We start from the raw sequence: 27,371 nt of genomic DNA on the forward strand, positions 1-27,371 counted from the left end.
TTTCTTAGTCAGTTCCAAAGCACACGGAAACGAGGATGATCTTTTCTTTGAACCATGGGAGGAAGACGTTTCTGCAATACTAGACTTCTCTTAGGAACCAAAGATGGCCTCATCAAAAGGAGATTTTAAAAGTCCTTTCAAAATTAGTTTATTTTTTCTCTCAGTCAACATTCGGGTTGAGAACCCGTGACAAATTGCACAACTTTCTTGCAGGTGAATCCTGCCAAGACAGTAGACACACAGCGTGTGCCCATCTGAATTGGGCATTTTACCCTCACCTTTTTTACACCTCTTGAATCCTGAGGTACCCTTGGAAGGTTTTGAGGGAGACTGTTTGTTTTTGGTCTGCCATTATCGGCGATAAGCAAAAGGAAGGAAACAAGGAAGATTTTTTTTTTTTTTTTTTAAATAAAGGAAAAGATAAAGAGAAAGGAAATTAATACCAGCTATGCTTTTAAGAGGTACTTACCTTATCAATAATAAGGTAAAAAAAAGAAAGATTTACCAATGGTAACAAAAAAGAAACAGTGGTAATTAGAAGGGAGGAGGAGCGGGTAGAAGTACTAAGAGAAAGAATTGCTAAGAAATGTAGAAAGTTTAATAAAGAGATATGAAAAACAATTTCAATTTAACTGCCAAAGCTCGAGAGATGGAATGAACAAGTCTGGTCTACAAAGCGTCAAACAAGATCTGAGGTAATCTCTTTGAGGAGCATTATGGGTAGAGCCTAGCTTGAGAGTTTGGAGAGCGTGAGCTGAAAGATATGACCGAGTCAGTTCCGAGGGTTCGGAATCGAACCCACTGTCAAGTATTATGTGAAGATTAACAGCATCAGATCAAATATTAGAAACACTACAATAAAAAAAATGATATCAAAAATGATCAGATGAAAAATACTGAGTACATACATAACACCCATCTTTGATTATGAGGTACAGTAGTAAGACTGTATAAAGCAGTGAGATACAAATGTTCAGAAAGAATACCTCTTAACATGTCATATCTTCAGTATGCCTTGGAAATGTCTTTGCATTGTATTGTGGTACACTACAAGAAATAGTAGTAGAGAACAGAAAAAAATACCCAAAATGAAAGTGGAAGTAGACACAGCTGATGGTCATATCATAGTGTGTTCAGCTTGGTTTAGTGCACAAGCAAAGCCAGTTGTTTGATAGGTGTTCACTGAAGAGATGTTTAAATTTGCTTGTATTGATAGATGTAAGTATGTTGTGGGGGTGGTATTCCAGCACCTGACTACTTGGCTAGAGAACAGAGACTCTCCAAAACTATTGTTTGATTTAGCAACTTTTAGCAGCAGGAGTTTGTAGATAGACCTCAGGGATTTGCTATTTGAGTAGGGCTGTACTAGGTTATTAAGTGCAGTGCAATTGTTAGGATGCTGAGTGATGGAATGTGCCAATAGTAGTTGGTTTATGGACAGGAAATTTGGTAGCTCAAGCCATTTTATTTGATCAAGGGCAGAGCAGTCGTGAGATCTATGTGGCTAGATGGTTGTGAACCTGGCAATTTTATTAAAACAGGACTCTACTGTGTAAGTCAGGTTTTCTAAGGTTTGTAAACATTGGAGAGGCATATAGTAGGGTTGACAGTAGGTGTGTTCTGGCCATGGCTTACCTGGTGGTACTAGTTAGATAAGGCTCAACTCTGTACAGTGAGCCCAGTTTAATGTGGAGCTTTGGGATGGTTTGAGCTATGTGTTTGTCAAATTGTATATAGTTGTCATTTGTGACACCAAGTAGTTTGAAGTGGACAACAGGATCAATTTTCATACGATTTATTGGTGGAGTAGATAGTAAAGGAGGGTAGGTGATTATTTGTTTTATTATTTTACAAGAACATGAGTTTTGTTTGCTTTTTTATTTAGTATAAGTTGATAGTCAGAGGGGAATTTTTCGATGGCCAAGAAGGATTTTTTAGGTGGTCTCAAGGAGATCCGGAAGTGAGGGAGTGGAATATATGAAGGAAGAGCATATTGTACTATGGTTGTAAGGTGGGTAGCAGTGCAGAGCTTGTTAGTGAAGATGATGAAAAGTAGTGGACCGAGAATAGAGCCTTGGGGCATACCCACTGAGACTAGTAATAGAGTAGAGAGTTCGTTTGACACTTCACTGCTTGTTGGTGGCCAGATAGTTGTGGAACCAGGGCAGGGTAGGATGGGTGAAATTTAAGGATGCTAGTTCATGTAGTAGTTTTTGATGGGAAATGTGTTGAAAGCCTTCAACAAGTTAAGAAACATGGTTGCTATGAGGTGGTCATTATTTCTACGTTGGCATTGTATTGTATTAGTGAAGATGAGGAGTGCAGTTGTGGTGCTGTGCTTGGGTCTAAAGCCATGCTGGGAACAGGATAACAGGTTATTATTTAGCAAATAGTTTAGTGGTTGTCTATGTTATGCATTTTTCAAGAATCTTAGCCAGGAGAGGAAGTATGGCAATTGGTCTGTAATTAGAGAAATCATTTAAGGACCCGCCTTTGTGCAGGGGGGATAATATAGGATATTTTCCATAAAGAATAGTTGTGTAAGAACTTATTTATTTTTACTTATTTATTTAACATTTGTTGACCGAGATAGTCCGACTAGATATATGTCCATTTTCAGCGGAGGCCCAGGTAGAAAAACTCCATACAGATGACAACACAAGACAAACAAGTACAAGTAAGACTGGTACAAATTTATGTTACACATTATCAATTTAGATACAATCAAGATAAAAATTTTTCAGTTTTATATATATATATATATATATATATATATATATATATATATATATATATATATATATATATATATATATATATATATATATACATACACAAACACACACACACACAACATATATATATATATATATATATATATATATATATATACATACATACATATATATATATATATATATATATATATATATATATATATATATATATATATATACTTCACATCCAGGTTTCAGTACAAGCATTAAACAATTCCTTAGTCTTTATATATCAGGAGAGGAACTAGTCCTTACTTATTTAGTCAGTTTGTTCAGATTTATCTGGCTAGACCCTAATGAGAAAGGCCAGGGAGACCTCTAAGAGTTCAGCGAGGAAGAAGGGAGAGATTAGTCCAGGGTGCAGCAAGGACAAAGCCAGTATTTTTTGAGGTACTGAACTAGATTCTTTTTGACTAGGCCTGAAGAGGGTTCTGAGGTTAGGTCTGCAGGAAGAGAATTCCATGTTTTACCAACAGTTTCCCCGGCTGAGTTGTTAGCCTTAAGTGTGAGAGCTAACATTTTGTTGGAGGATCTGAGAGCTTTGACGTTCTGGTAGAGAGTGATGAGACTTAAGATGAGGTGTGTGTTCTGGCTGGTAAAGGATCTTGTGGTCAATAACTAGTTGGTTGACCTGGAGTAGATTAGGTAATTCAAGCCATCCTAGTAGTTTTAGGTTAAGGCAATGGTGAGTTCTATGGGCAGAGGCAGTTGCAAATTTGGCAATGTGATTATAGCAGACCGTGTACTTGTTCAGGTCAGTTTTACTCCAATTTGTGAATGGGGAAAGGCATAGAGAAGTGTACAGAGTAGATGTGTGTGAGCAAGAGTAGTTCTGGCTAGGGGAGTTAAGAATCTTGAGTTTGATCCAGTATAGTGCACCCAGTTTTTTATTAACTGTTTTAATTGTATGGTTGATATGCAGGTCAAACCTCAGGTTATTATCAACTATTTTTCCTAGTAGTTTAGTAGAGGAATCCAGCGAGATAATAGTACCATCCCTTGACTTAATAGAGAAGGTTAGAGTGGAGGACCTGCGAGATGGAGAGACCACCAGCAGTTTAGTTTTTGTGGGATTTAGTATAAGATGGCAACAGAGGAGCCAGTTTTCAACTGCATTAAAAGTACTTTGGGATAAAGCCAATTGCTCTTCAGGGGATGTGGCAGAATATATTAGGGTCGAGTGGTTGGCATACTGAATGCAGGCAGCTTGTGGAACAACCTTGTGCAAATTATTAATGAATAAGGAGAATAGGAGGGGTCCTAAGATGGATCCTTGGGGAACCTCGAGTGCAACAGGTAGAAGGGTTGATAAGTTATTTTTCCAAAGGACTGCCTGCTGTCTACTGTTCAGATATGATTTAAACCACTGTGTGGTCTGGGTATCTAGGGAATTTGATTCTAAGGTTTGCAAGAGCAGTTGGTGGTTTACCATGTCGAAGGCCTCGGAAAGGTCTAGGAAGATGGTTGAGGAAAGTTCATCACTATTACGGTTTTGGTTTATGACATTTGTAAAGGAGAGTAGGGCAGTGGTGGTACTATGGTTTGGTCTAAAGCCATTCTGAGAGTTTGTCAGGAGATTGTTTGCTAGTAGATAGGTCAGGAGTAGTCTATGGATACATTTTTCCATGATTTTGGCTAGAGGCGACAAAACAGCTATGGGTTTGTAATTTGAGAGTTCAGTGGAACTGCCTCCTTTATGGAGCGGAATAACGTGGGAAATCTTCCAGATAGTGGGAATGGTAGCTTCTGATATAGTTCTATTTATTAGAATGGATATCGGATAGGCTACTGCATCAGCTGCTTTTTGTAGGTACTCTGCAGGGAGGAGGTCTGCGGCTAGGGTGGTTGGTTTTAATTTACTAATTTGTTTTTTAATAAATGAGGTTGACACAGGTTGAAGTTTAAGATGGTTTGGGTACTGGGTGTGGTGGCATTTGGATTAGGTCCACTGGGGGATAATTTATTAGCTAGTTGCTGGATGGTTTCAGTGAAGAAGTTATTAAAGGAATTAGCGACTTCTGCAGGGGTGTTAGTTTTTAAATTTATGGGGATAGGGGTGGAGGGTTGTCCTGGGCAGAAAAGCTTGTTTAGACCTGCCCAAAATTTTTGTGGTTTATTTTGGTGTGTCTCTTGCAGGAGTCAATAGTGATTTTTTTTATCGGACATAAGATTTTTTAGTATCATTCCTTAACTGTCTATAAATAAGATGGTTTGTTAGGATTTTAGTGACTCGCCAGGTGGCCCATGCTTTGTTCCCAAGTAAGATTTTTTGCCTAGTTTCTGCTGTCAGCCATGGGGTAGGTTTAGTTTTCATTCTAATTGAGCTTTCTGGGGCATGGGTGTTTAGGATGGATAAGAATTTGCTGTTAAAGTATTTTACAGCCTACTCAAGTGACAGATGCCTGAGGGCAGACCAGCTGCAAAGTTTGAGGTCAGTTTTGAAATTAGTAAGGTTGAAGTTTTTCTTATTCTTGATTATTTTATAGATAGGTTGTTTAGGGATTCCAGCCTTCTGCCTGATAATATAGGTGAGAAGGTGATCACTTATACTGTCAGGAAGGGTTCCATCTTTATATATGTCGGATTGACCGTTAATAAGGATCCAGTCTAGAATAGTTTCTTTATCCTTAGGATTAGCTATCTTGGTAGGGGAGGTAATGACTTGTGTGAAATCATAAAGGTTAATATGTTGAGTAGGGGGTTCTGAGGAGCAGGTGTACCAGCCTATGTTAAAATCCCCTAGAATAATGGTTTCTTGGGGGTAACTGTTTGATACCCAGTTTAGTATGTCCTCAAGAATTTGTATGTTTTTACCTGGGGGATATAGACACAGACAATACATATACATTTGTTTTTATTGATTTGCAATTTAGTAGTAATAATTTCAGCCTTGTCCTTTCTAGTTGTTTGAGGGGGTGCCAATGGACAGCTCTAGTGCAGATTTATATAGGACAGCTACCCCCCTCCCTTCTTAGTTGTGCGGTCAGCTTTTAATATATTATAACCTGGTGATATAATCTCATTATCTGAGGTGGACGGTTTAAGGTGGAGGTGGGATTACATCAAGGATCAGCTCTGAGCCCTTTCTTATTTGCAATGGTGATGGACAGGTTGACAGACGAGATCAGACAGGAGTCCCCGTGGACTATGATGTTTGCATTTGACACTGTGATCTGTAGTGAGAGTAGGGAACAGGTGGAGGAGACCCTGGAGAGGTGGAGATATACTCTAGAGAGAAGAGGAATGAAGGTCAGCAGGACTAAGACAGACTATATGTGTGTGAATGAGAGGGAGGATAGAGGAATGGTGAGGATGCAGGGAGTAGAGATGGCGAAGGTGGATGAGTTTAAGTACTTGGGATCAACAGCTCAGAGTAATAGTGAGTGTGGAAGAGAAGTGAAAAAGAAAGTACAGGCAGGATGGAGTGGGTGGAGAAGAGATTCAGGAGTGATTTGTGACAGACAAGTATCAGTAAGAGTGAAAGGGAAGGTCTACAAGAGGGTAGTGATACCAGCTATGTTACATGGGTTGGAGACAGTGGCATTGACAAAAAGGCAGGAGTCAGAGCTTGACGTGGCAGAGATGAAGATGTTAAGATTTGCACTGGGTGTGACAAGGATGGACAGGATTAGGAATAAGTATATTAGAGGGTCAGCCCAGGTTGGAAGGTTTGGACACAAAGCCAGAGAGGCAAGATTACGTTGGTTTGGACATGTGCTGAGGAGGGATGCAGAGTATATTGGGAAAAGATGCTAAGGATGAAGCTGCCAGGTAACAGGAAAAGAGAGAGGCCTAAGATAAGGTTTATGGATGTGGTGAGAGAAGACATGCAAGAGGTTGGTTTGACAAGAGCAAGATGCAGAGGACAGAAAGAAATGGAAACAGTTGATCTGCTGTGGCGACCCCTAACGGGAGCAGCCGAAAGAAGAAGATCTGAGGTGGATGGTTTAAGCCAGGTTTCAGTGAGACAAAGAATATCAGGACAGAGGTGACCTAGTAGGGCATGGAGGTAATGGACATTATTATTTATACTTCTAATATTTAGATGGCTAATCAGGAGTGTGTTGTGTGGACTGTTTAGGGTGTAGATGTTAAGGGAAGAGGTGGTTGGGATGCTGAAGTGATCGGTAGGGACTGGGCCAGGGTTTGGGTGAATGTCGCCATCCATAGTAAGATTATATGGAGTTGTGACGGTCAATTTCAGAAACATGAGAATACGGTTTTGGTATTTTTTAGCTTTTGGGTTGATGCGTATAGTTTTAATAGGTAAGATACATTGTAGGCGAGAGGGGCTAGATATAAAGGAAGTGTCCAAGTGTTCTAACTGACTAGGTACAAGTCAGAGTGATAGTGTGCCTTCCTGGGAAATGAAGGTCAAAACGAACTTGTTCATAAGCAGTCAGACTGTATGGGATAAGCATCAGTGGTAACATGGGATAAATTAGAAGAAATGTGAGTGAAGAGAGCTGTGTTGCCATAGTAAGGATGCGGCTGGTGTATGAGATAAAAAATTAGGGTGGGTAGGGGAATGTCAAATACTTACCACATGATAGATGTCATTCTCTTCTCTGTTGTTGTGTTCTTTACATGTGGGAGTTGCCTGCCTAAGCAACTAAATGTTGGCCAATATACCCAAGTCTTTTACTACTGTAAGGTGCGTGGTACATCTCACATTGGCAGCTATCAGACGTAGGTCATTAACTGACGTATGTATGCACCGTCCACAAAACTGAAGCCCCAGGAGAAGAAACAGTCCAAGGAATAGAGAGTCAGTATATCCAAGAATCCCAAGAAGTGGGGAAGGTGGGTGGGACAGAATACTGCAACAGAGAAAAGAAGGACATCTATCATTATGGAAAGTTCTTACACAATTACTCTATGTCCTTCTGTTCATCTGTTGCAGTGTTCTTAAATGAGGGTGAATACCAAAGCTCATGCGGAGAGGGAGGTGGAGCTAGTTGATGAATTTTCCAGAAAGCCATGAAGAATGGCTCCATCAAATCCAGTCCTGGATCTGGAGATGGAATTCAGCTTGTAATGTTTGGCAGAGGTTTGGAGAGAGGTGCAGGTAGCCACCTCTATGATAGAATTGGTGTCTAGACCCTTGAGGAAAGCACCAAAGGAGGCCAATGCGCTGGTGGAGTGAGCTTTGACAGGCCAGGGAAGGGTTTTCCCATGGTAAGCATAGCAGAAGGTAATGGTTTTGGAAAGTCAGGTAGAAATTGTTTGTTTGGACACGGGTAGTCCCAGAGCCCTGGGATGGAATGATATAAATAGCTGACCTGATTTCCTAATGCATTTAATTTTATGGAGACAAAATCTGAGTTGTCTGTGCACATCAAGCATTTGCAAAATCTTCTCACTAGTGTTTTACGGAGAAGGGAAAAAGGCTAGTAGGTGGATAGCCTGGTTTATGGTCAACTCAAACACTTTGGGCATAATGGTGGGGTTGATGTGAAGGGAGACCCTGTCTTTGTGGAAAATCAGAAAAGGGTAGAAGCCATCAGGGCCTGGAGCTCAGAGACCCTTCTGACAGAAGTTAGGGATAGCAACAGTTTTCCAGGTGCAGTGTTTTAAAGAGCTAGAGGAAGCTGGCTTGAAAGATGCAAGGGTCAGTTTCTCTAGCAAAATGTTTAAGACCCAGGGAGGGTACAAGCCTCCTGGGACATCTAATGTGGAGGATGCCTTTGAGAAACTGTTTGGTCTCAAATCTCAAAGCTGGGGGGGAGGGGGGACAGACATGCGGAAACAGCTGACAGATGCACTTTTGCAGCAGAATAAGCTAGGCCAGAAATGAGCAACTCACACAGGTATGAAAAAAGCAGGAGGAGAGCCACCCTTAGTGGGCCCAGGTTATGAGAAAGACAACACATAGAAACTCTTTTCTGTTTGGAAAGGTAAGATTTGGAAAGGTAAGATTTCCTGGTATTGGATTTTTTGGCCTTCTGCAGTTCATGAAGAACATCCTCTGAGAATAGGTGTCTAAAAGGTATCAGGGCTCTGTCACCCACAGGGTCAGTTGTAGAGTTGCTACATATGGGTGGATGAGGGAGCCCTTGTATTGTGTAAGTCCACTCTGTGAGGTAACTTGTGATGATTGCCCTTGGTTAGGTGCCGGAAAAAGGGGAACCAATGCCTAGTCTTGGCCAACAGGGAATCACCAGCAAGATTTTTGGTTTGTTCTACTGAATCTTCAGCATGACTTTTGGAATGAGTGGAAGGAGAGGTAGTGCATATAGAAACTTCCCCTTCCAGGATATTGATAGGGAATCCACCTTCCAAGCCAGAGGGTGAGGATTCCTGACATAAAATCTTGGAAGGTGTCTGTTCAGAGGGGAGGCAAACAGGTCTATTTGAGGAATAGCCCATTGATGGACTATGTCCAGAAACATATCCCTGTGAAGCATCCAATTGTGGGCCTGGTTGTGGATCTACTCAGTGCGTCTGCCACAGAGTTCTGATTGGAGGGGATGAAGCCCACCTGCAGAGAAATCTGAAGTTGGTGGGCTAGCTCCCAAACCTGTAAAGCTAATCCATTGCCACCAACCCCCCCCCCCGGCTTGTTCAGATATGAGAGAACAGTCATGTAGTCTGCGTAGATTCTCAACCAGCCTGGGTTGAGAAGGGACTGAAAGGACTAAAACCTAGAATCTATGTCTTCATCTCTTTTACTTTTATGTGATCCTTTTTCTGAGAGGGAAACCATTGTCCAAGCACGGTATGGGGACCAATGCAGCCTCCCAGGCTATATCCAAAGCATCTGTGTACAGAGCTCTTGAGTTGGGGGCAGTGGGTGGATGGGAAGTCCTGGGTTGAGAGACATCTGTTGTATCCACCACAGAAGGTCCTTCTTTAAGCAAAGTAGGAGTGGGATTAGCAATTCCAAAGGGTGAGCCTATTGTGTCCACACCACCTCCAGGAACTACTGAAACTTCCTCATATGAAATCTTGCCAGAGACAGCATAAGTACAGTGGAAGCCATCAACCCAAGTTTCCTGAGAAATTGCCTTGCTGGCAGGAGGTGCAGGGGAAGGAAGTCCAAAAAGGTCTGGCAGAGCTCCACTGCCTTTTGAGGTGGAAGGGACACCATTATACTGTCTGTCTGGAATATGCACCCCCGAAAGACATGATCTTGGGATGGAATGAGGGCAGAGTTTTTAAAGTTGATTGTGAATACTAGTTGTTGTAGGATAACAATGACTGAGTGGAGGTTCCTTTGCAGTTCCTCTGGGTGTTTGCCTGGAACAGGAGGTTGTCCAGATAATGGAAAATGTGAATGCCTTGGAGTCTGAAGAATGCAACTACTGGGGGCTAAACAGTTTGTGAAAACTCTTGGTGTTGTAAAAGACGAAAAGCTAAGGTCACGAATCAAAAGTGCCAGAATGCCACAGAGAAATGAAGAAATTTCCTGAACTTGGGATGCAATGGAATATGCAGATAGGTGTCTTTGATGTCTATAGACACCAGAAAGGCCTGTGGGAGGATCAGATTAATCAGGGTCTGAAGGATGAGCACTTTGAAAGAGGGCACCTTTAGGAAGGTGTCAAGGAAGGAAAGATCTAGTATGGATCTCCAGGGGCCTTCCATTCGGGCTACTAGGAACATGCAGTAGTAGAAGCCTTTTCTTTTTTGGTGTGTGGGCACTAGTTGTATGGTTCCATGTTCTAACAGGTCTGCCCATACTTGTGGGAAAAGGGGTACCTGTTCCGCTGGTGGTTGCGGATACCCCTGAAGGGAGGGACGGTGTGCCATGCTATGAAATAAACGTGTTTTCTGATGTACAAGACCTAGGTGTCTTGTGTGATGGATTCCCAAGCTGGAAGGGATAGGTAGAGGTGTAGGGAAAGAGGGGTGGAGCAAGGGAGTCCTGAAGAGTCAGGAAGAACCTGCTCTCTTAGGAAACGGCTGCTTAGTTGCTTGGGAAGAGGAGGGAGCCAAAAAGTGATTAGGTTTCTTGCTCCCCATGGAGGACTTGGATTGGGAAGGCCGGATTTGCCTGTCAACGAACACCTGTTTGCAAAGGTAGTTCCTGTGGAACTTGGGGGCTGGTTAGACCAGGATGTGCTTGAATTCTTTTAAGTCTTTGCTCTTTTCCTGAAGTGATCTGAAGAGATCAGCCGAAGCCTTACCAAATAAAGCAGAATTGTCAAGGGAAGCATCCATGAGTTTCACCTTGATGTCCTCAGGGAGGGCTTGAGCAACCCTAGAGTTAGCCTTAACAGCATCATAGCTATATTTTATTGAGTGATGGGCCATCCAGGAGGATGCAGCAATTAGGGAAGAGGTCAAGGCCTTGCTTTCTGAATCAAGCATGTCAAAAACAATTACAGATAGTTGTAACGTAAGTTCCGGGGAATGCTCAGTCATATACATTTGGTAGTTCAAAGGCTAAGGTAGCAGAAGTGTATACTTTCTTCCCCATCCTCTCTAGTTGCCTACTGTCTTTCTCAGAGAAAAGGAGAAAAGTGGAAGGAAGGGACCTCAAAGCTTTGTCTGACACCACAGAGATGACTGAGTGACCAGCAACAAGCACCTTAAAGATGAAGTTGCTCTCTTGAGGGAATTATAGTATCTGTCTGGCTTCTTGGGGGGGGCTGGAGGCTGAGAGTCAGGGTGTAGGGATGTGGAAGCAAAGCCATCGAGAAAGGCAGGATTAACCGGTGGGATAGTTGAAGGGCTGGGGATTTCCACTTGGAGGAGGTCATAGAGTCTCTTCTGGACATCTGACATTTGAGTGGTGTCCCACTTGAAATGGTCCCTCAGTTTTAAATGGGTTTCCCCACATGAGGTTTCTTCCATGGGGGAGTCCATCCTATTAGAGTCTTCCTTAGGAAAGCATAGTCTAATGGTGAAGGAATCTGAGAGGAGTAGGTTAGTCACAGTCCTCATCCAATGAAAACTTTTCATCTGAAGTAGGTTGTTGTATGACCCTTTTCTGGGATGAGGTAGGCCAAGAGAAGGGAGGAGCAGGCAACCCAGCAGTACGCCTCAAGTCCATGAATGCCTTGAGCAGTCCTCCTGCAAAGTTTTGTTACCCTTTCTGACAGTCTTGAAGAGGGAGTGGATATTTACTTTTTTGCTTTTTCTTAGCAAGAACGTCCAGCCAATATAATATCAGGGGGTTTGGATGTATGCCTGCATTCAAGTAAATCCAAATCAACTACTTCTCTCCCAACAGAATGAGCCTCGGTTCCCCTGGTCATCTGTACCTGATGTCTGTGAGGCCTCTCTGGACGTACTGGCATCCAGTTCTAAGGTGGCCTGCAAAATGGGCCTAGCCTGAGGATCCGGATCTGAAGAAGAAGGCATCTCTGGGCTATCTTGCTCCTTGGGAGTTGTCCGTGGAGACAGGCACAGCTGAAGTGTTGGGCCTAGGCCTTTTGACCTTCAACTTCATGGTAGGCTCAATTGTTGGGCCAGAAGACCCCTCCATCATGGTTTTGGCAAGAATTTTCAAGAGCTGCTCTCTTACCATATTGCAAGGGAGGACAATCTTCTCCAAAGAGTCTTGGGGAAGAAGGACTGGCAGACAGAACACTTTTTGTGGTCATACTGGGGCCCAAAGCAAAAAAATACATGGACAGTGACTATCTTTGTGTAGAATCTGTCTCCCACAATCACACTTCCCTTTGTTGGATGACATTAACTCAAGGGAGAACAGGTTACAGTAGCAAAAGTTACAAAAGGTGGCACTTATCTTTAGAAGAAACACATTTCGGCAGCAGAGCGATATCCAGAACTGGCAATCTGACTGGCAGCAAAAACGTTCTGAGGATGGTTGTGTGTGTACATGACTTTATGGTCTATATCTGATAGTTAGCTGCCTGTGTGTGACAAACCATGTACCTTACAATAGTAAAAGTCTTTTGTATACTGGCTTACATCAGGTCGCCTGGGCAGGCAACCCCCATATGTAAAGAATACTATAACAGATGAATAGAAGGACATCTTGGGGATATATTGTTCTGAGATGGAACAGCTAATTAGGAAAGAGACACAGGGTAGGATAAAAGAATAGCTGCTAAAATGAGAAATTCATTTGGGAATTGGTCAGCAGCGAGGGATGTGGGCTTAATCTTACCTAGAAGTTTTTTGATGGCATTAATTTGAACTGGTTTGAGTGAGAAAGAGTTGAGGTTTACTTCTGAGCCAGTGGTGGCATATAGAGAAGTACTGCTGTCATTTACTAGGGGATAGAATGGAGGTGATGAAGTGTGAGTTAATTTGGGATGCAATACTATCTGTGGTACTAGTGGTGGTGGGAGTGGCTGAGGTGGATGGACCAGGATTAAGGGGAAGCTTTATTGTTCTCAAAAATATTTGTGGGTTGTTTTTGTGATTTATTGGGTATTAATATAGTATAACTTTTTACTGAGCCTGATTTGCTTTTTGCCTAGATTTCTTAGTTGTTGGTAGTTTAGAAGAGAAGCTTTATTTTTGGCTTCTTGGTACTGTGACCAGGCTTTGCTCCTCTCCTTGAGAAGCTGTATGATGCTCTTGGTAAGCTATGGCAGATGTTTAGATGCAACACATTTTCTGAAGAGGGGTTAGAATGCTTAAAATATCTATGAATTTGTTATTGAAGTACTGTATGGCTGAGTCTAGGTCAAGATGTTTTAGTGGGGTTCAGTCACATTGTTTCAGTATGGATTTAAAGATTTCTGTGCAGACCATTTTCTTGTTCTGGTCTAGTTTGTATATGATATCCTTTGGAGGGTGTATGTAGCTCCTAATCAGACAGGTGAGCAGATGATCACTTAGGCTGTCAGGGAGATAACCAGTATGACTACAGAGGGAAGGTCCTATTTGTTAGTGTCCAGTCTAAGACTGACTGTTTGTAGCTAAGTTTATTGATTCTGGCTGAGGATGGAGTTACCTGACTGAAGTTATAAGGGTTAAGGAAGTTGGAGGAGTTGTCTGATGTGCAGGAGGACCAGTCTATGATGGCATCTCCCATTATTATGTTTCCCTGATTACAGCTGGAAGAAGTCCAGCAGAGAAGGTTTTCAGTAACAGATGGACTATTTCCTGTGGGAATGTAGATAGCTATAATAATAATTTGTTTGTTTGAGTTTATTTTGAGGTATGAGATAAGTATTTCAGAGTTCATGAGGCCTAGGGGGTTCTTTTCAATAAGTTCCAGTTGGACTGTATTTTTATACACAATGGCAATGCAGCCACTGCCATGTTTGTGTGTTCTGTCAAGTCTGTAGAAACTGTATCCATGGGATAATGTTTCACTATCATTTATGTGGGGTTTTAGCCAAGTTTCTGTTAGGATAGTTATATCTGGGGAGTGTAGGGAAAGGGCTGCATGGAATTTGTAAATTTTATTTAAGATAATCCTTATATTCAAGTTTATGATTATAATGTTTGAGTTATTACGGGGAAGGTTAGTGATGCAGTGAGGTAATGCACATCTTGGTGGATGGTGTGTTTGTTGGTGGTAAGGGCCTTTGTTTGGATGTACATTGCTATTTAGTTGGAGGTGGATTTGTCTTGAAGTGAAATGGGTGTGAATTTGGATACTATTCTAGCATTATTTGCGGAGTAAATCTGGTGAAGGCAGTGGGTGAGTGAATCTAAATAAGAAGAGTTCAGAGTTGGAGCAATTGTAGAGGTATGATGATATCATTTTTTGAGTCATACTGTGTGAGGTGGAGATAGTGTTAGTGGGAGAGTAGATATACATTAGATGCTGGGTAAGAAAGGAAGTAATGAGATATGTGGTAGTAGGTAGGCTGAGGAGTAATGTTTGGATGACTATCATTATTGCAGTGTTTCTGCTGTGGAAGACCTTTTAGTGTGGATGGGCTGGGTTGTGGTTATTAGAGGTAGCAGATTCTATAGGGTGGATTGTGTGTTGTAGTTTCAAACAGTAGTGTGGGTTGGGTTTTAGGTGGTGACGGTTTGATAGTGTAAGGGGAGTGTGTAAAGGAAAGAGATGACTGGGTAGTTAATATAGGGATGTGTCTAGTGGTTAACTATAAGTTTAGATGTAGTTGGGGTGGGTGAGATTTTGGGGTAGGATAAGAGAGCAGAGTGAGCTTGAGCATAGACAGGGTGAATGGAACAGGACAGAACCACCTTCAGTTAATAAAAAGGTAATTAACAGCTAAAGAGTCTAGTTTACTTGGGAGGGGAGGTACCTTGCAAAAGCGACCCTGACAGATGTGCACACCACTTCCATTTAAGTAGATTTAAAAGTCCAGTAGTAAGTTATGACTCACAACGTGTTCAAACTACAACATACGTTGAATAGTTAATGAGTTTACTGACAGCTTTTTGCTGTAAAAGGAAGTACGCCATTTTGTTTTGCAGGTAGTAATCTGTGGAACGGTTATTGAGTTTTCCAGTAGCTTTTTGCTGTAACAAACAGGAAGTACATGGTTTTAATGAACATGGCAAACACACATGATTTAGGAACGCAGCAGGACTTCTAAGTCTGGGCTGATACATTTAAAAACAACTTGAAGCTTATATAATTAAATACTTAAATACTTTAAGCTTAGATACTTTAAAGCTTCTTCTGTTTTTCCAAGCCTTTGGTCAGTTTACTTTATATGTCCCTCCAGTGTTGCACTTTTCCTTGCCAGTCAGAGCTTTTCCTCCTCCTTTTCTGGTGGATGTTCTTCTTACTGTTTCCATATTTCTTCTTTGCAAGCATCCAGGCAACATTACTGTCCACAAGTAACCAATTTTTACCCAATCTGACAACTTTTACTAGCAGTTTTAAAACTGTTTCAGTTCTGACAACGGGAGAGCTCTAAGCAGCCTGCTGTTCACTTGGTAGCCATCTTGGAAGTACCCCTTAACTAAATCTTCTCTCACTTTTTTTTTACTTTACTGTGGTTTATGGCATCATTTTAAATACATTTTAAAATACAAACAATGCAAACACTGACCAATAATACTTGGAATCGCTGATACTATCAGGACTATATAATCTCCTTTTTGGTTGGTTCAGAATTCAGTGCATTTATACCAAGTACTGCCAGTTCTCTGGCCTACAGACAGAACACTAGGTTATGTCACTAGCAATCAGGGCTAAAAAACAAGCCCTAATCAGCAGAAAAGTGAGACTTTATTTATTTTAGTCTTTTTGTTTACCAGGAAATTCTTTCTCGGGTTTATCTCATTTTCAAAGGAAGCCAGGGTTGAAAAGCTCCACATATTATGCATTTAAAGACAAAACATGACATTTTGTAAAATATTTTAAGATTGTGTGAAAACATAATTATTTGAATACATCTAGAAACATATTATATAATATACAGTAGCCTATGAATTTAAGGAAATACATTATTTCATGACATTGCTGGTTACAGAGAAATTACACAGACAGTGGATATATAATATATCATGTGCTTTTCAGTTGAAGGTCCGCAGTAGGGTAGCAAAGGCAGCAAGGGATTTAGCAGGAGGTAGAACTTAAGAGGAAAGTGCAGTTGTGTACACTTACCATAAATGTAGATATTCAAGTGTTCTCACTGCTGCAGTCATCACCATTGGGTTATCCATGCTGTGGTAGCCCTCAGTCAGTCCGAATACTAGAGTCAAGGTTTTGTGCGTCGGCTACTGTCACTTGCTGGGAGACGTCAGGTTGTCAGAGCTATAAAAGAGAGCAGACGACACCATTTACTCAGTTTTTCTTGCCTTACCCAACCAAAGAAGCCCAATTTTAATGATTAGGGGGAAAGCATGACTGCAGCAGTGAGAACACTCAAACATCTACATTTATGGTAAGTGTGCACAACTGTACTATGGTCTTCGTTTCTCACTGCTGCAGTCATCACCATTGAGAAGATTCCCAAAGCTGAGGAGAAGGGTGGAAGGTAGATAGAAACTTAAGACTGTCAGATCATGCCTTGCAGAATTGCAGAGGCAAACCCAGCCCTAGCCTTTGAGAATAGATTCAGATGGTAATGCTTGGTGAAGGTGTGGACTGAAGTCCATGTGGCAGCTTCTAGGATGTCCTTGGTAGGTACCTGTCTAAGGAACGCTGTGGAAGTAGAGGTTGCCCTAGTGGAATGGGTTCTGATGGCCCTAGGTTTTCCATGCAAGGAAAAAAGGAGTAGCAAAATTGGATGCAGTGTGCTATCCATTTGGAAATCATCTGTTTTGATATTGGTTTCCCCCATGCCCCTGATTTAAAGCTGACCAAGAGCTGGTCAGTTTTCCTGAATGTTTTTGTATGATCTAGATAAAATCTGAGTTGCCTGTGGACATCCAAAGAATGTAGTATCCTTTCCCTCTTGTTCTGAGGGTTAGGGAAGAAGGTGGGCAGGTGGATGGCCTGGTTGAGGGTAACATCCAAAACCACCTTTAGCATGAAGGAGGGGTTGGTTCTCAGGGAGACCCTGTCTGCATGGACGATGATAAACGACTCAATGGCCATTAAAGCTTGAAGCTCTGACACTGTCCTGCTTGAAGTAATACCCAGGAGAAAGGCAGTCTTCCAAGAGAGGTACTTTAATTCTGAGGATGCTACAGGCTTGGGGGGGGGGGGGGGGGGTAAGCATTTCTAAAACATAGTTCAGATCACAGGCTGGAGTGGGCTGTCTTCTGGGAGGCCTGACATTAGAGGCTCTTCTAAGGAATTGCTTGATAACAGGGTGGGAGAACAATGGTTGTTCTGTATCAAAGTGTGCCGAGATGGCAGAGGCATGGATCTTTCTGGAGGAAAAGGAGAGACCCTTACTAAGAAGCTCAGCCAGATAATCTAGAATAAGAGGAATGGAGAGTAGATGAATTTCTGCCCCCTTAGACTGGCAGCAGGAGCAGAATATTTTCCATTTTTCAGCACAAGATTTTCTGGTCCTGGGCCTTCTGGCTTCTGTGATGATGTCAAGGGCTTGCTTGCTTAGCACAGATTCCTTGTTGGTTATGGCAGAATAAGCCATGCTGGGAGTTTGAGTGTCTGAAGGTCTGGGTGCAGCATTCCCCCCCCCCCCTGGGATAGCAGGTGAGGTATCAGAGCTAGCTGCTGGGGGGGGGCTGGAGAGATTGGCCCAGACAGCATTGGTACCCACTGCGCAGCCTATCTGAGGTAATGAGTACTGATTTTGGTTTTTCCTCCCTTATCTTGATTAGTACTTTTGGAATGAGAGGAAGAGGTGGGAATGCACACACAAAGAGGGTATTCTAAGGGAAGGTCAGGGCATCGACCTTCCAGACCAGATGATAGTACTCCCTGGTGCAGAATTTCTGTACTTGGTGATTTAAATGAGAGGCAAAGAGGTCCACCGGGGGGGGGGGGGTCCCCATGTGTGGGTAATTTGCAGAAAAATGTCTCTGTGGATTTGCCATTCATGTGGATCCAGCAGGTTTCTGCTTAAGTGATCTGCTAGGGTGTTGTTGATGCCCAGTAGGTATTGGGCTATAAGATGTAGTCTCATGGATGTGGCTGCTAGCCACAGGTTCATGGCTAGTCTGCACAGGGGGTAAGATTGAGTCCCTCCTTGTTTGTTGATGTACCACATAACTGTGGTGTTGTCTGTTTTTATGAGAAGAACCCCTGGTTTGAGGTAGGGTTTGAAGGATGCCAGAGAGTTTCGTACTGCTATCATTTTTTTTGGCTGATGTGCAAGGGTAGTATTTGAGTGTCTCAGAGACCTTCGGCGCATCTGCCTTCTAGGTGGGTACATCTCAGTCTATGTCTGAAACATCTGTAGTTATGGTCTGGTCTGATGGAAGGAGGGTGAATGGAAGTCCCTTGTTCAGAGCACAGGCCTGGGCCCACCAAAGGAACTCTGATCATATGCAAGGGATCACAGGCAGGGCAGTGTCCAGAGGATGTGTGTGTTGACACCACAGGTTCTTTAGGTACCACTGAATTTTCCTCATGTGCAGTCTGGCCAGAGATACCAGGAGGATGCATGAGGCTATGTACCCTAGAGCTTGCAGGAATTTCCTGGCAGAAAGTGGGTTTGGGAGGCCAGAGTAGTGAAGTATTTTGGTAAGAAACTTTGTTTTTATGGGGAGAGAAAGGTCATTTGCTGTTCTGTGTTCAGTAAGGCTCCCAGAAATATGATTTTCCTGGTAGGTGTCTATTTTGATTTCCTTTCATTGATAGTGAACCCCAGAAAGGTAAGTAGGGTTTTTACAAATGAGATGTGCTGCAGGAGCAGTTCTTTGCAGTCTGCCTGGATAAGACAGTTGTCCAGGTAAGGGTAAATCTGTACATTGCTCATAGGTTCATAGGTAGGTACTAGGCTATTGGCCCTAGGGCCTATACAAGCCAAGCCAAAAGGTACCCTGGCTTTCGCCACCCAAGAAAAGGCAATGGCAGGAGCTAGATATTTGGTAAATACCCTGGGAGCAGTAGATAAGCCAAATGGAAAAGCAGAGAATTGAAAGTGTAATGATCCTGCTCTGAAGCGCAGGAATTTTCTGCATGATTCCCTTATTGGGATGTGCAGGTAAGCATCCTTTAGGTCTAAAGTGACCATCCAAGCTTTGTTTGGCAGCATTGGTAGAAGCTGTTGTAAGGTAAGCATTTTGAATTTTGGGATTACCAGGAAAGTATTGAGAAAGGATAGGTCTAGGCTGGGACGCCAAGTTCCCTCTTTTCTGGGAATAAGGAATAGTCTGGAATAAAATCCTTTTGCAACTTGTTTTGAAGGCACAGGTTCTACTTCCCCTAGGGCTATTAGGCTGCGCACTTGTAGTTATTCTGCCCACTGGTTTGGAGGTATGTCTGGGTACACTCTTGGAGGTGGTAGTTCTCAGAAAATAAATTTGTACCCCTGAGCAATTATTTTTAAGACCCGCTGATCTTTTGTTATAAAGTTGCAATTTTCTCTGCAAAGAGATAGCCTTCCTCATAGCTTTTGGTGTGGTGGAGGCAGGCAGAGATGGGGGAGGTAGTCATTGAGAGATTTTAGCATACAGGGTTGTTTTTGAACTCTCTGCTCTAGTGTTAGTGGTGGGCCACTGTTTAGTTCTTTGCTGGCCCTGAGATTGAGCCCTGGTGGGTCTGTCCATAGGGGTTTTGCCTTGTGTCTCCGTGTTTGGTGCAGGAAAGGACCAGCGTTTTGAGGGAAAATTTTTGCTGAACCTATTTGGTTGTACTAGAAGGAAATCTTTAACAGTCTGCATCGATTTTGCTTTGTCTTCCATTTTTAAGTACCTCTTCAGTTTTCTGTCCGAACAAGTGGTCTTTGCCAACAGGTGAATCCATGACTTTAGCTTTGACATGATCAAGGACAGGTTGTTACTTCACCCATGCAGGTCTTCTGATAACAGAACCAGTCACTGCTGCCCTGCTAGAAGCTTCTAGGGCATCAAATCCACAGTGCAAGGAGTGCTTTGCCACCTGAGATGAAGAGTGCAGTAATTCTGCTATCTCTCTATTATTGGGAAAATCTGGTAAAGCAGAAATTTTCTGTTTCAAAAGTTCCAAAGAGTGCTGTTGATATTTTAACATATGCAACTGACAGTTGAGGGCCCTTATAGTTATAAATGCAGAGGTAAATACTTTTTTACCCCATCTGTCTAGGGCCCGGAATTCTTTGTCTGAGGGAGTAGGATTCTTTGCAGAGGAAGCCTTAACTCCCTTAGGTCCCTGAGTAATCACTTCTGGATCTGCTACAGGATTTTTGTAGAGGAATTTATGTGAATCAGATACCCTGTAGTACCTGTCAGGTTTTCTGGGGGCAGGTGGAAGGGTGTCAGGGGTAAGGTTGGATTCTTGGTAAACATAATCTACCACCTCCAAAACGGGTGGGATGGCCAGAGTCCTGTGCTGGGGAAGGTCCAGAAACTCTCTTAGTCTTTTCTTGGATTGAGGGAAATCCATTGATTCCCACTGGAAGTGTTCCCTGAGGGTGTAGAGGGTTTAAATGACAATTGTGGGAGAATATACAGTCAGATTTCTTAGTGACAGAGATATAAAGTTGCATGGGTAAGACTTGGATACAGAAAGCTTAAGTAAACAGTGTGTAATTTTGAAGGTGGACTTCAGGTTCAGCATCTTGGTGGTGGTGGGGTAGGCTGGGGTTGTGCAAAAGCAAAAACAATTTATCAGGTGTTTCTTTAGTAATGTTTTGAAGACATGCCATATTGTCCACATGTCTTATTTCAGGGAAGATTTGTTTGGTTGGAGTATAGTGAGTCTCCTGCACTATTTGATTTTGTGACTGACAAGTTTTGCTGTTTAATTGTAGGGCTCGATTAGTGGAATAGGGTTGTAGTATCCCTTAGAGCTGGGCATATTTCTGGGGAGTTTATTAGTTTATGGGCCAAAGTACTTCGATGGTAGTTGAAGTGTTTTTTAAGTTCTAGCCAGTCAAGGCTTTTTAATGCAATGCAATAGTGAGTGTTTGGGGGACTATTTATAGCAAATTTTGCAATTTTATTATAAGCTGTCTCTAGTTTATTTTTGATGGTTATGTTAAGATTTGTAAAGACGGGTGAGGCATACAGTAGGAATGGAAATAGGTACGTTTGTTCTATCTTTTTTTGGGATGAGAATGCAGTGACTATGTTAATCTCATCAAGAGGACTGTAACGGAGTGACTGTACCGCTTACACTCTCTCTGAAGGAGTGTATGGATGTGGGAGAATTCAAAGTTGCACTTGCATGTGGTGTAAAGAAGTGTGCATGAGGATATCATTATACATCATAGCTCTGATTACTGAAGCAATGGGGAGACTTTTTTCCTGAGTAATCATTTGCCCCATACTTGCCAGCCATCAATCATTCCCCCAAATGGAGACTGCCTACTCATTCCACCAACCAAGAAATTCACCCAGGATCAGGGTAAGAGCTGTCTGGAGGGTGCTGTATTCAGGCATACAAGAGATGCTTTATGTTCAGGCTGATATCATAGAAACTGGGGCATTTGTAATGGCTTAACCCCACTCTTAGGCAGAAAAATATGTCAAAACGACTTTCTCATCCATCCATTCACACTAACCAGTCACAGATGATGCCTACACATCAGCGGACATCTAAAGAGTATATCAGGCAAGGAGGAGGAGTGGAAGTAGTGTCAGGCCATTCTTCTGTGCCACACATTTGGGCCCACACACTGTGCCACATCTATGGACAGTTGAGTAGTTGCCAATCTGTCTACAGCATGTTTTTGGAAAGTAGGAAGAGACCAGAGCACTCAGAGAAATTTTCATAAACACAAGGAGGAAATACAGACTCTGGACAAAAGGCAATCCAACACAGAACCAAACCAGATAACACATTGTTATTATGCAACAATGCTAATTACTGTGCTACTGTGCCATTTGAATGCAGGACTTTGCATAAGCACACTGAAGCCTACTACCAAGTGATGGCTTGGTGAGCCTAACATCTTCCCCCAACTGTACATTTGTATCACAGCCCCCCCCCCCCCCCCCAGTGATTGTGGCAATGAGCAACTAGCTCTAACACTTCCTCCCACCCACGAAGGGCAAATCTATACTCCTGTCAGTCACCCAAGCCATTAATCAACCTCAGATCACCCGGGCTAGCCAAGTTTTTTTCCCCTACATTGGCAATTTTTGATCTATCTGACCATCCTTTCCAATGAAGCCTTGATTCTAGATCTTTACAATTATAAAAGCTATAAAGTAATACTTTAAGATATCAGCGAACTTACCCATGAGGAGCAGAGCCAGGTATTCCAGTAAGGAGCAAGACTGATGTAAATGGAGGGTGACATTTCATGCAAGATCAGGCACTCAGGCTCATGCCTAAGTGCCAAAGGAGCATAAAGAAAAACACAAAGTAATTCACCTTTCAAATGAACATTCTGCAAGCTAAGACTAGGTAATAATACATTACATTCAGGATGCACAGTTTAACCCAGAAGCTATTATACAAGCTAGAAGACAAACTCAAACAACTTTTATATCTCCCCTACAATAAAAGCAAGACCACTATCCATAGCTTCTAATACTTCTGCACTTCGAAAATTAAGAAACAGACACAGGCATGTTTGCATTCTTACCGACATCTGAAGAGAGGAGGAAGCAGGTGAAAGCTGAGGAGCCCCTTGTTTAACAGGTATTATTCCAATCTGAACTGTATGGACATCTGACTGCAAACCAGGGCTGGATGCACTTGACACCTACAAAGATGGTATTGTAAGTGTGATATTACATAACACTTGTACTTAAACAACAATTTGACAAGTAAATTGCTATAATATAAAGATGTATTATACTTAGAACAAGCAAAAAAATAAATATCTGTAAGTATACTCAATATAACAGTAGACATTCACATATAAGAATCACTGCTCCAATGTAATTACATATTCATGGGAAATGACCTGAGGAAGACATCTACCCTTTTATCCTGGGTTCCTCCATTAGCACAGGATGGTGACCCAATGCACAGCATGCCATTTTCACCTCTTTTGTTTTGCAACAGGATATCAGTATGTTTGCCACACACTGTTCCTGCTTCTCAGTTTGTAAAGCCCTTGAGGACCTAAGCCACACTTGTCCATGAGTCCTCCTGAGGAAAACAAATCAGCAGGTGGGAACCCAAGATCAATATGCTCAGCAATTACCACTGCCCTCCTCTTTTCTTCTTTCTTTTTTTTTTTTTTTGGAAAACACATAAACCTACATTTAGAGTAAAGAAGGTGACAGCCTACCTTTCCCCACCTCACAGTCAGATACAACTTTAGCAAGTATGGTGATACCCTTTCTTCCCACAGCTTTCAGCAATGTATATTTACAGGAGGTAAACTGAGTGATATTGCACCCCACCTTTAAGCCACATACACTTATAGGAGGAACAGTGATACCTGCCTTTCCCCAGCTCCCAGACACATAATAGGAGAAACAGTGTACCCACCTTCCCCAGCTCTTTGAAACATACACCTCTAGGAGGTCAGGTGATACTGAGAGTCCACCCTTTCAGTCAAATAAGTGTACAGGAACCATTACGATTACATGCCGGAGCTGGAGGATAGGCTCCTATTCTACAGTGCTGATCTTACTATTCAAGCATGCATTGCTAGCATGTTTACAAAACTGTACTGTACACATAGTAAGAATTACTATTGCAATATGATTACTCATCCATGGGAAGATTACTAAAGGAGTTAAGAGCCTATATGGGGTGGTGGTTATTACAGTATGCCTTGTAGGATTGCCGCAGGAAAATCTTGCCCTTCTCTTGGACTGAACATCTAGTTTAAAGGTTTCAAAATGGTGTGGTCAGTTTCATAGGTCTGCCTCACAGATGCATTGTTAAAACATGTTGCTGTGGTGGCTGTCACCATATTAGAGCTTATTCTCACAGGATCTTCAAAATCCTTTCCACTGTTCTCATAACAAGTACTGAGGTCAATAAGCCACTAAAATAACAACTGCGGTGGTGGTGCTGCAGTAGCATTGTCGCCTCACAGTAAGACTTTGTCCTGTTCGATTCTCAGCTAGAGCGTCTTCTGTGTGGAGACATGCGTGAATGGGCGTACCTTCGTTGAAGGTTGTGCATCAGGACAAGCAACTCGGCATGTAAAAAATCTACTGCCAATCATTAGCAGACCGGAGTTCCGCTGTGGCGACCCCTAACCAAGAAAAGCCGAAAGACACAACACAACAACTTGGAAACTGATCTACCATGCTTGCCTAGGATAACGAACATGTAGGCTTTATATGATTGCCTGGTAGCCTTCATTCTTACTAGTCACTGATTTGAATATGCACATGCAACAAAATTCAATATTCCTTCTCCCTTGTCTTGTGGGTTTTGATAAAAGACAGGCAACTTTATGCAGTTTTACTGAGTTCCGGCTAAGACCAACTTGTGTGTAAAGAAAGGGCTTTGCCTACCACTGGCTATGCCTCTATGCAGCATTACACAGAGGTCCTTACACATATCAGGAGGCTGCAGTTAAAAAGAAAAAAATCTATGTGATAACCTCCAAGAACACAAACTTCCAAGGTGAGCACCAGATTGCCTTTCAGGAGGCTGATTCATATGCATTTCATGTTTTTCATCCACATAATTAAGATCCCATGGGGAGAGGCAGATGTTCTTATAGTGCCTCAGGGCAAAACCCCTTCAGAGACTGCTCCTCAGGAGAATAACATAACAATGGAGGGTCCAGGATGAGGCATACAACAATGGCTGAAAAGTATATCCTAATACAGGACCCAATACAGTACATCTAGGAAGAGTCATGCAAGGTACTGTCAACTTAATAAGATCTCCTTACATTTGGAAATATAAGATTGGTGCTGATATTTCCAGCCTCTTCCATAACATGCAGTTTCTTTGCAAAAATTGGTCCTTAAAAGGTAACAGGTGACAACATACAAGCAATAAGCCAGAGACACTTAAGAAATGTGTGCTCCTTCACCCTGGGTCAGGGGTGCAATGTTGTAGTAAATGTAGTGATCCCTCCTCGCGTACACTGAGTAATGTCTACCAGTTGCTCTGAAATTTTGTAGCACTTTGAGGGTCAGAAGGAAGTGTGAGATGGGACACATATCCAAGTGAAGGAGGAGTTCACATGTTTGCTTGCTGAGGTATCTAGAGCTGAACCTTACTATTTACTTGATAAAAAGTGATACATTGGGGGATCCCATATTTATCTCATATCCTGGGAGACACGGAGTCCTGTTTTCTTAATGGTGTTAGCAGCTGGTCCTGCTCAATTCATCTGCCCATATGTTCTAGTTTAATTAAAAGAAGGAGGCTTGAAGATGCAGACCTTGTTAGGAAGTTGCCCAATGCTATTATAGCCTACCTACACAGCTTGTACAAATGTGTACTCCCTTGCTTATATACCACATGACTGGTATTGTCTGCTATGGACATCAAAGTCCCTGGTAACCAGACTGATCTGAAGACTTTCAGCGTAAGAATCAGGGACGTCATTTCATTCAGACTTTTCCACATGCATCTCCACAACTCTAAGGCATACATAGTCAGGGTCTGCATCCATTCCAAAACTACACAGTATCCCCTGATGATGGTTCCAATGGGAAAACTTGCTTTTGATGAGGGAGTTGGGGTTTATATAGTCTGCACAATGCAGCTGTGCTCTCCCCACACATTTGGAATACTATGGCTTACCCTTTATTCAACAATAGCACAAAACAATGTTTGTACTCCTGGAGTCAGGCTCAACTCGGATAATTTTAGGATACGCTGGAGTTAATCACTCTGTGAACACACTAGGTGCAGTGGACATGTCAGAAAGCAATGATTTGTCTGACCCATTTGCATGAAATCACACAATCAATTTTCCCTCACGTTGGACAAAGTACAGTTTTGTACCTACAATAAATGTAGATGTTCGAGTGCTAATACAGCTGCAGTAATCACATATGGGTTCTCTGCTGTCAGGCGGGTCCTTGGTCGGCCGAATTCCAAAGTCTTGGTCCAGCGTCGGTTATTGTCGCCTTCTTCTCTGATGTCAGTGCGACAGGGGTATATAAGTCACAGCCGACGCCATATTCTTCAGTCTTTCTTGCCCCAGATGTCAGGTGCCCCCAAAAGGAAGGCAATACATAAATTATATAGCTATATGTACATATATTCAAGCAATGCAATGTTACCAAAAAAGAGTAGTTGCAAGCAAATACACCATAGGAGGATAACCCAAAATAGGATGTATGAGGAGGAGTTAGCCACTAATCCTTTACCTAGAGGGGAAGGAGGGAGGGAAACCTGTACTGCAGCTGTATTAGCACTCGAACATCTACATTTATGGTAGGTACAAAACTGTACTATGTTCATCGTGCATACAGCTGCAGTAATCACATATGGGTAGAGTCCCAAAGCTACGCACAGGGTGGTAGGCACTAGGTGGAACTGGGATGAGCCAGAATGCCCTGCAACACAGTAGTAGCAAAGCCTGCTCTAATTTTGGAATATAAAGGCAGGTGGTAGTGTCTTGTGAAGGTATGTACAGAACTCCAAGTGGCTGCCTCCAAAATATCTTTGGTAGGAACTCCTCTGAGGAAGGCTGTAGAGGTAGCTGTGACCCTGGTGGAGTGGGGTCTGATGCCTACAGGGCCAGGTTTCCCAAGATAGGAGTAACAGAATCGTATGCAGTGGCCTATCCATTTTGAAATAGTCTGCTTGGTAACAGGCTTTCCTTGAGCTCCTACAGCATAGGACACAAAAAGTTGTTCAGATTTCCTGAAAGGCTTTGTTCTGTCCAAATAATAACATAGCTGTCTATGGATGTCTAAGGAATGTAGCAGCATTTCCCCTTTGTTTTGAGGGTTGGGGTAGAAGGTAGGTAAGTGTATGGCTTGATTTAAAGCTACCCTGGATACCACTTTAGGCATAAATGACAGGTTGGTTCGAAGGGAGACCCTGTCCTGATGGAAGATGAGAAAGGGCTGTACAGCCATGAGGGCTTGTAGTTCCAAAACCCTACGAGCTGAGGTAATGGCCAGAAGGAAAGCTGTTTTCCAGGACAAATATTGCAAATCTGTTGAGGCAGCTGGCTCAAAGAGAGGCAATGTTAATTTTTCTAGAATGTAATTAAGATCCCAGGCTGGCACTGGTTGTTTCCTTGGGGGTCTTATATTCTTAGCCCCTCTGAGGAATTGTCTTAAAAGTGGGTGAGAGAATAAAGGTGGATCCGTACTGAATTCTGCAGAAATGGCTGGGGCATG

General features: G+C 42.4%; 1 protein-coding gene across 1 annotated transcript in view; it reads right to left on the minus strand.

Moving 5' to 3' along the window:
* Positions 1–27,371, minus strand: part of LOC122792799 (extracellular matrix organizing protein FRAS1-like) — a 4,352,848-nt gene that overhangs the window by 2,332,157 nt on the left and 1,993,320 nt on the right. Inside the window, exon 32 of the mRNA XM_044060368.1 lies at positions 22,727–22,846. Within this exon, the coding sequence (XP_043916303.1) occupies positions 22,727–22,846 (120 nt within the window). The remainder of the gene's footprint in view (positions 1–22,726; positions 22,847–27,371) is intronic.

Source organism: Protopterus annectens, chromosome 2.part0 (genome assembly GCF_019279795.1).
Source record: "Protopterus annectens isolate FY-2018-M chromosome 2.part0, PAN1.0, whole genome shotgun sequence".
Lineage (NCBI taxonomy): Eukaryota > Metazoa > Chordata > Ceratodontiformes > Protopteridae > Protopterus > Protopterus annectens.